At 43.3% G+C, this 10,000-nt stretch overlaps 1 protein-coding gene across 1 annotated transcript in view; it reads left to right on the top strand.

Annotated features, from left to right (window-relative positions):
• dnajc4 (DnaJ (Hsp40) homolog, subfamily C, member 4) overlaps positions 1-3,987 on the top strand; it is a 17,596-nt gene extending 13,609 nt beyond the window's left edge. Inside the window, exons 6-8 of the mRNA XM_063190445.1 lie at positions 875-961; positions 1,913-1,975; positions 2,555-3,987. Coding sequence (XP_063046515.1) covers positions 875-961; positions 1,913-1,975; positions 2,555-2,594 — 190 coding nt within the window. The 3' untranslated portion in view covers positions 2,595-3,987. The remainder of the gene's footprint in view (positions 1-874; positions 962-1,912; positions 1,976-2,554) is intronic.
• The last annotated feature ends 6,013 nt before the right edge of the window (positions 3,988-10,000 follow it).

Here is a 10,000-nt window from a genome sequence, read left to right as displayed (position 1 = left end):
CCAAACGGCATGGTAGACCCGCCTCCCTAGGTTTGCTACTGGTTGACTGGTGTCAGACAAAATGGGTGGAGTTCCTGATTTTTCGGGAGATTATAAAAAGATATTTGTATTGCTCTTGGCCTGACTAGAAGCAGCACAGAAGGTGTTGCGTCACTAGGAGGGCGCGGCCTGGCTAAGTAACTGTCACTTTTTGTTTTTCTTTAACTGTCCTCTCTTCTTTATTGTATACATTAGTTACATACTTACTTATTAAATTACTTTTTAGTTGGAAGAACTGTCTCTTTTATAGTTTGGCTATCACTGTGTGTGACTCACTGTTGTTTTGTCTGTGGAATCGTATGGCCTAGTTACTAAAACATGCAGACAAAGAAGAGTCACCGGTGCATCTTCAGATGTGGAAATTGTACTGTTTTACTGTTTTACTTAAGTGCCAAGACTGACGTTTTTTCAGAATCAATGGCAATAAAACGGTACAATATCCACATCTGAAGATGCTCTGGTGGTTCTTCTTTGTCTGCAATTACTAGTCCTTTGCCTTTACGCACCAGATTGTGAAGTACAGGAGCTGTGTTGCCAGATGTACTATAATTATCATATTTCTTTCCATTTTGACCTCTGTACGAACAAAAAAACATGACGTACGATAATTTCAGCGTTGTCATTCAGTTCATTGAGATGAACAACAATTGGGTTCTTGTACGATTATTTCCTGCCAAAAAGCCCCCAAAAACGATAATTGGTATTTGGTTTTGGTACGATAATCTAGCCTTTTCCATCTGCCAACACTTTACAGGAGCGCAGAGGATATCTCTCTTTTCTATGTCTTACTAAATCATGTCTTTGTTGTTGTTTTTATGTGTTGTTTATGATTCAGAAAACTGGAGGAGGTACACACAAACTTTATGGACGAGAAAGACAGAGTCATCACTGAGATTTATAATGAATCCAAAGAAAGAGCTAGGTATGTGTCTTCAAACAACTGATCTATGTGTGAATATGTGAATTTAAATATGTGTGCATTTTATGGTGTGCATGTATATGGGTCAATCACAGGTTTTGTTTGGCTCAGACAACAGTTGGTACATTGGTACAACAACAGCTATTGTAATGTAATGTCATGTACAGTATTTGGCAGCTACTGTACAAGCATATGCTATGCTTCTTAGATAATCCACTAAAAACAGAAGCAATCATTTAATCCATACAATAGTGGCATTAGCTGCCGTTGCACCATCCTGATGTGTGCTACTACTAAATGGAATATGATATGTCAATGTGTACATGTGTGTATGTCATGAGATTGCCAGTGAATGAAAAGCAAAAAAAAAATGCATGATGCGAAACAGACATCGTTAATAAGGTGCAAAAATATGACACCAGAATTGAATCGTATTTTGTGTGCTCATTCTCATGCATATTGAGTGCTCATGCCCCACACAGATTTATTACTCAGAAGTAGATTAAACTTCTGGCCCAAATGATCTCTAAACTAAACTGCTTCTACTACACAAGAAAGGGGTTTTGTAAGAGGACCTGAGCTTAACTGCAGAGATATTCTGCGCAGAAGTAGAGCTTAAATATATACAGTATATATTTTTTTATCTCATTCTGTCCCTGTCTCCCAAACGAAACGGTCTCTGATGAAAGTGATCTCCTTGGGGTTTTGTAAGACCTCTTGATTGGCACAGAGAAGCTTTGCTCAGAAATAGACCTTACATCTTTTTAAAAAAAACCTGATTCTGTCTGTGTCGCCTAAAAGAATCTTTCACTGATGAAATACACCTTACAACTTCAAAAAAAAAAGTGATTTTGTCTGTCGCCCANAAGAAACTGTCTCTGATGAAATACACTTCTGTCTGTCGCCCAAAAGAAACTGTCTCTGATGAAATTGTTTTGTCTTTGTATCTTTCAGAGTGAACGGCTTCAGAAAACAGACAGAGATCCTCAGGCAGAAGCACGCAGAGTTTCTTGAGAAGTACGGTGGTGGCAAGGATAAGTAGATACTTGAAAACAAGGGGGTCTGTTGGTCCTCACAGAGGACACCTCGAACCCAAGGGACAGCCTAAAACAGGAGGCTAAAACAGGATGGTGCTTTTCGGTTTCAGTGAGGAAGGAGGTTTTTTTTTAAGCCATTTGGCTGGTGTGTTCTTCAAGGAGTTATATTTCCCCCTTAGTGTTTGCATATCACATTGTACAGTTGAGGCAAACAGGAATGGGAAAAAAATGTGTAAAATATGAAAGTTAAATTTACTTAAGTGAATGTTCTTGGTTCTAGGTAGACTTTAGGTCTCATCACCAGCACACCCAAGTCTGAATGTGATGGGACATGGGATGTACCTGCGTTTGGAGGTTGGGGTGCGCATATCCACAAAGCAGTTATCTAGGTGCCGGACAAAAGTGGTAGACAGTGTGATGAAGTGGTCCGCACACTGAGCATTAGCTCCAAAAATATAAACTTTATTTCAATTTTATAACTGAGGAAGATCCCACTGTTGCCATTTATAAAAATGAAATAAAGTTTATATTCATATCTATGTTCGTATCTCACCAACAGGAGGAAGCTGGAAATGGATAAAGGCTCTAGCAGGTGCTAGACAAACGCAGCAGATATTTTGGAAAACCGTTGTCCTCTTTTCACTACAACTGCACACTGTTGCATTGGATCCAGGATCCATGGCATCAATATGTTTTAAAATTCATGAAATCCACTTGATATGAAGGATAGATGGATGGTGGGTAGAACAAAGTGCCTGACCAAAGGGCCTCTCTGTCAAACCTCCTCAGAACATCACGTGTTATACTGACTGAATGCATCTCACAATCACAGTTCTGGGATCTTCAGTTCTCTTCAAGTTGAATTTGAAGACACGGCACGGTTGTGCTATCCCTTAATTTTAAACTTAATTTTAAAGGAAGGAACTCATAAGGAGATAAAATCTCTCTCTCTCTCTCTCTCTCTCTCTCTCTCTCTCTCTCTCTCTCTCTCTCTCTCTCTCTCTCTCTCTCTCCCTCTTTCTCTCTCTTTCTCTCTCTCCCTATCTCTCTCTCTCTCTCTCTCTCTCTCTCTCTCTCTCTCTCTCTCTCTCTCTCTCTCTCTCTTTCTTTTATTTTTTTAAGAGAGCCTTGGCCAAGAATACACAAAGTACACAACATTAGATAAACACAAACATATTTGGCATTCCAGACTAAATTAATTGTACACTGGATTTTCTGTAAATAGGTCTATCCACATGTATGTTGCTCTCAGAAGCTCAGAAGCAGAATTGGAGCTGCATCACCATGGGGAGGTTTGGGCGGGATGGTTGGAGGTTGGACAGGGGGGTGGGGGTTGCAGTGGGTTTTTTGTGGTGTGGCACCTAATGTTTTATTTTTTATTTTTTGGGCGGGCTGCAGTACATGGTTCTCCTTATGTGCTGCTCAATGTGAGTTACTACGTGCGGTGCAATATTTGAACAAAACGGGACAAGAAGCTCCCCTGACCTGTTGTAATAATTCTGTATAATATACTGTTTCCCTGTCTCGATTGGAAGGCATGGAAAGGGTTAAACTAGTATTTTGAAAGGTGACATTTTGGGTCTTTGGCGTGACTGTGAGAGAGAGAGTGTGTGTGTGTGTGTGTGTGTGTGTGTGTGTGTGTGTGTGTGTGTGTGTGTGTGTGTGTGTGTGTGTGTGTGTGTGTGTGTGTGTGTGTGTGTGTGTGTATGTGTATGTGTGTGCGTGCATGCGAGAGTGTGTGTGTGTGCATGTGTGAGTGTGTGTGTGCGCGCCACGTGCGTGTGTACACGGGTGTGCGTGCACACAGTTTCTGGTTAAGGACATTACCACAATGCCTTTGCGTGAAGACGGCACCTTGATGCTTGATTAATTCATTCATGATGTTTGTTGATGAAACATCTCACTTCTGTGTTGCCTTATACTGTTTTAATTTAAAATGTGTTAAGTTTTGTGCCATATTGCATATTAAAGCATCATGTCTCATCTACCTAAGCAGGAATGAGTTGTCGTTCTTTTAACCCATTTTAGCTTGATGACTCCTATGTTGTTGACCTTTGGTGCCTGGAGCGACATTTACGCTGCATTCAGACTAATACAAATGTGGGTATGTTACAGCTGAATGAACACATTCAAATGCAAGATGAGGGTCTTGGGTTTTAAATGCAACTTATTTCATGTTTTATGTGCATGAGAGGCTAAGGTATTTAGGTTTTTATAGGCTGAGGACAACTTTCCCAACAAGGGCTTAGGCATTCAGCAGGTGTTTTTCGCAGGTGCTGTTGGCATCAATGGGTTAATTTAATTCTGATCAGTGATCATTCACTCCACAACGAATGAATGAATGAATGAATGAATGAATGAATGAATGAAAACCTTTATTTTCCCTGAGGGAATTTGTCTTGCAATTTGGGAGCCATAGTGTACAATAAAAACTTTACATACAGACATACAATTACAACAGTACACAAAGACATGTCTAAAAAACATACTAAACGTACAGTAGTCAGAGTAGATTAAAATAAAATAAAAATACTGGAAATAGTCAAATTAAAAATCCTGTATATATTTATTTTATCAAATTTAATCTGCCTGAACTGATCTTGTTTAATTAAAAGTTTGATGCTTCTAGGCAAAAAGGATGTTAACCCCCAATTTGTCTTTAAAAAGGGGTTAGCTGTATCCTGACCATTTTGTTTTCTGTAATCTTGTACAGAGTAATGTACCGGTAAGGTAAAGTAATAAACCTCAAGGGGCTGTACTGTATGCTTGCTCGTGTTAAATCAGTGTTAGTGGATCTGAAAGTGTGTGTGAAAAGTTGCTTACGGAGCTTTTTTGTGCATAAGCAAGTTGTGTACATGAGGCCCCAGGTCTTCCTCCTCCTCTTCCTTCTCTTCTTCCTCTTTCTAAAGCACCCTTTCTTCACATTTATCACCTCATTGTCCTCCTCCACCTCCTTCTCCTCATCTTTTTCAGCTTCATCACCAGTTCTTATCCTCCTCCTCTTCTTCATCCTCCTTCTAAATCACCCCTTTCTCCACATTTATCACCTCGTCTTCCTCCTCTCCCACATCTTTGTCCGCCTGTCAGACTTGTTCTTCTTTGTACATGAGGCCCCTTGACAGGTCTGTTGATTCATTACGAGTGAGGTGCGAGGTGCAACCAATGACAGGCAGCATTTTCCGGAATGTCTGGTGCGGATGTTGTGGCTCGGGGGGGCCAAGGACTCTCTCGGATCCTGTCTCTGATGACACACTGGCCAGGGCCCAGGAATGGACTACGGCTGAGGCCTACCAGCCCCAGGCCCTACAAGACTAAAGGGGGTCCCTTAAAGGACCACTTCAGCCATTTTCAATATGCTGTTGTATTGCTCACGCACGCTACCCTTGACTTGTCTGTACCTGTGATGCTGCATTTTTCGGCTCAGCCTTTTCCAAGGTCTGAGCAAGTGTAATGGGCCAACTTTTGTTTACATTTTTTTTTTTAATCTTAACATAGGCCTACTCCAAATATTTTCAGGGGCTGTCGCAACCTGTAGCATATAGGTCCCGGGCCATCTTAAGCCTTAATTTTAAGACAGACTGGGAAACTCAGACACCCGTTGTCATTGTGACACAGCACTCCACAGCACACAAGTCATCACTGCACACTGCACACAACGAAATTGCATTTATCGCTCACCCTTGCAAGGGGGCAGCCCCCAATGGTGCCCGAAAGGGAGCAGTGCGGCGGGACGGTACTATGCTCAGGATATTTTATAGGATATCCTGCCCTGACGGTATCAGACCGATGAGCCCAGATGCAGGTGCCTGATGTCAGGGAAGACAATGGGGTGGGCAAAGGGGTCAGTTGTTCCAGACCCAGGGGGAGAGGGGGCCTAGAAGTCGGTCCTCATTACATTATTATATGACAGCCAAAACTGTCAAAGGCCCTGGACCAGTGGGAGAGATTATTGGAGAGGTTGGGGGCTGGGGCAGGAGCAGGGGCAGGGCTGTTTTGAAGTATTTGGGGGCCTGGGGCAATGAGGGACTCACAGGCCCCCCTTTTTTGAGATGGAGCTCCCTTTTATTGTGATGGAGCCCCCTGAAGAGAGATTTTGATAGCCGTATCATTGCACTTTTTGGTCGTTGGATGTAGGGAAATAAAAGTGAAGTGAAGTGAAAGCACGAATGGGAAACTCCAACTCCCATTGTCATTGTGACACAGTACTCCACAGCACACAAGTGAACACTAGACACAAGTGAACACTTTGCACACTGCACACAACGAAATTGCATTTATGCCTCGCCCGTGCAAGGGAAATGCTGCCACACTCCCATTGTCATTGCTGTCATTGAAATACACATAACCAGTCATTACCGGGGGGGCGGCCTATAGCAAGGCCGTGCCCTCCTAGTGACGCAACACCTTCAGCGTTGCTTCTAGTCAGGTCAAGAGCAATGCGAGTACCTTCTGAGCACCCGAAAAATCGTGAACTCCTCCCACTTTGTCGGGAAGCAAAAAAACATTAGCAAACCAAGGGAAGCAGGTCAACCATGCCGTTTGGGAAATGTTAATTACACAATTTACTGTGAGATATGAATTGTCTGTTTATGTTCCGAGTGCCTATTCTGAGTGAAAGCTCACCTGGTAAACTCCAACTCCCACTGTCATTCCCTTCCCAGTATTGTGACGCAGCACTCCACAGCACACAACTGCACAGCGCAAACTGCACACAACTAATAAATTGCATTTATTTATATATCACCCGTGCAGCCCCCAATGGCGCTCCAAGGGAGCAGTCCGGCGGGACGTTGCCATGTTCAAGGTCCAGGAGCACGGAAATTTGGCAAAATCCGTGCTCCTGGACACGGATTTTGTGTCCTTAACATCCGTGTCCAGGAGCACGGAATTTTTGGAGATCAGGCTGGTACCTCAGTCATGAAGGAGGATGGGGGAGACCACTGGTTAATTAGGCCTACACCCGCAACCTTTGAGCTACAAGTCTGATGCACTAACCGCTTGCCCATGACTGCATTTCCCCCCACATTATACTGTAAGTTGCTGTGCATGTCCTTTATGGACTGTGAGTCACTTGGATAACAGTGTCTTCTGAAGCTAAATGTGAAAAAATGAAATCTTATGATGGAATGACTCAACAGTACCATCATATGATCCATATCAGACATCAGAGTTATTTGCAGGGGGTTCACCAATTTCTAGATCATTTGTCATTGTGGGTAAAACATTGGCCAAGACTCAAATTGTAGCCTGTTTTATTATATACACATTTAGGCTACACATAGGCCGACTTGTTTTACACAAAATAGTGTGTGTTTGGCGTTTGTCATTTTATAGGCCAGCGAGTCCCCTTTATATTCTCTTGTGCAGCTCCTTGAAACACAATAGCACGTCTGGAGATAGGCTTCATGGGAATAGGCCAAGTGGTGTTCGGGTCAGCTCTACGTATGTTCCCAGCCCAATGGTCCCACAGCTTATTCCTGCTGCTCCATGTTCCCATATTTTTAAGAAATTATTCAAATATAGGCCGTTCCATAGCTCCACGTTCCCACATTTCCAAGTAAACTAAGAGAACGAGCCTTTCTCTCTGCCATGTGTGTGAGAAGAACATGGAGCAGCAGGAATATGCAGTGGGACCAATGTGCCTAAAAAATAATGTTAAAAATCGTAGTGATGTGGGACCAATGGGCTGTGGGACCTGTGGACTGTGGGAACATATCGCTCTCGTTTGGATGCCCTGTTCATCATGTCACCCCACCGGCCCAGCAGGGTAGACATTTGAAAACCGCAGAAACAGGAGAGTCAGACAGATAAGGCTGCCCTCATCCCACCGTCCCACATGTGCTCTGTACCGGGTATAACCCAAACACATTAAAAACGTGACGTAGAGGGAGCTGTAGTGTGTGACTGCTGCTCCATCGAAGGATTAGAATGTTAAAAAAACTTAAGTCCTTTCAGAAAAGATATAAAATACAAGAAAGCATCCGTTTTAATAGTCTGTTCTATTTTGGTAAATGCACACTCATGTAGGACGTGCATTGGAATATTGTGTGATCTATAGCCCCTATGCATAAAAGTCCCTCTAAAGCGGCGAGGAAGGTTACAGGGGGAAAAAAAATACCCATATGAGAAGGAAAAGTGCCGGTTAATCATCAACCGACCAACCAGGTCACGGATGACAAAAGCGAACGTTACACCTGCAGCACACAGGCTGCGCGCGAATCAGGTCTGTCTAAAAAAGTTGGCAGTGCAATGGTTACGCACAAAATCAGAGTTGCGCCGCGTGCGCCTTCACTGTTCTGAAGGGCAAAGGGAATGAGGGAAACGGTCACAACAATTACAGACTCCGCTTTCTTTTTCAGTGTGCTGTACCTTCTGTGTTTTCCATCAGAAATTAATGCATAAACGGCTGTGTTTTTGGATTACAAATCGATGAGGGGAAATAGAGAAACGTGTCTTCTTCGGCGAGACGTCATCATCATCAGTGTGATTTGCGAGCTATAGCCAGGGGATGGATGGTGACGGTGTACAGTGACCTCCACTAGTCGTGAGATGTGCCGAGCGAGGCGGATCGGACCAGACTGTCGTCAACGATTCACAGAAGGGCACAGACGTCCGTCTACGAACGCTGTTTCCTCCAAGGTGGAATATAGCCTATGTGTCGGCAAACTAATAATACTGGAGTACGGGTCCACATTTAGCTAATTGACCATCGAGTGAAGGAGCTACTGCCAGCACACAGGAGCGAAGTCTTCCTCTTGCTTGTCAGTTCAGATTGTTTCAGCATATCCATTCTGGAGAAAACTCTTGAATTGCAAAATAATAGCTTCCGGACTACCCATTTGATGTAATCGCCTCTCCAGTTCACTGAACCATATTTAAGCTATTCTGTACTATTTGCTACTTGCCACTCTCAATTGAACCGCAAACGTTTTAAATCCTAGCCTACAAAGCTGACCAAGTTTTAACCTGCTTCAGATAGGATTTGAGCTGTTTGCACAGGTAGAAAGAGCCTGGTGAAGTTGGAATAGCTGAAACTAGTCCATTTTTTCTAACCCATGCAAAGCCAGGATGGGGCCAGTGACCGCTCCGCTTTTACTGGACCTCCACAGCAAATTATCGCGGCTCTCACCTACTAGGTTACTCGAACTAAATTGGAAACCATGGCATTAAACACGTTCTGGAGAGTTTAGGAGGACAACAGAAAGAAGTCAAGGAAAAGGATACAGCGGCGTTAATCTTTTCACAGAACTGATCCTGTCAGAGGAAAACTTAATAATGGGAACAAGACTGCAAGTTATCCTGGGAGTATTTCAGTTTGTTTCTCTCACAAGAATACCCATGTGTTGTGCCAAGGTAAGTGTTAGGCTTTTATCTTTTTTTGTTATTGTGGTGTCTAAACACTTTTGCCTGTGACGTTACGCGTGCTGATCGAACCGGCTTGACCGCACGATTTGGATCAAGTTGCGCCATTGGAGGGACCGTGACGACTTGTGAAAGCGGGGTTAATTTTACGCGCCTACCGGTTGCCAGTCCACGGGCTCTCACAGCCGTCGTTCTCTGTGTGTAAGGCTATAATTTTAAAGTTTGTACGGTCGGCCACTGACACTGGTCTCAACGGCTTTATCTAAACAGCCCCACGGAAGAATATGCGCTTTCAGCGCATTAAAGTAGAGCCCGGAGGAGGTCAAAAAGCGGTGAATGTGCAAACAGAACACAGGCCATGGTCTGTTTTTTTACGAGGAAGCGTTGTGCTGGTGCGTTCTGTATAAACACAGACAAGCCAGGGCGCTTGCTATTTACACTTTCTCTGATTTGACAAAAACATGTTTCATGTCAAACATGCGCTCAATCATTCCCTCCCATCACAACAAATCACAACAAACTATACAGCTCTATTATTTTATTGTGTTCTTTAAAAAACATGAACCATGTTTAATCAATTAACGCAGTGGTTGTTGTGGTTGAAGTGAGTTAGGCCTACAGATTGGTAGGTAATGATCCTTTG

Source organism: Engraulis encrasicolus, chromosome 23 (genome assembly GCF_034702125.1).
Source record: "Engraulis encrasicolus isolate BLACKSEA-1 chromosome 23, IST_EnEncr_1.0, whole genome shotgun sequence".
Taxonomy (NCBI): domain Eukaryota; kingdom Metazoa; phylum Chordata; class Actinopteri; order Clupeiformes; family Engraulidae; genus Engraulis; species Engraulis encrasicolus.
This window is presented reverse-complemented; position numbering and strand designations above follow the sequence as displayed.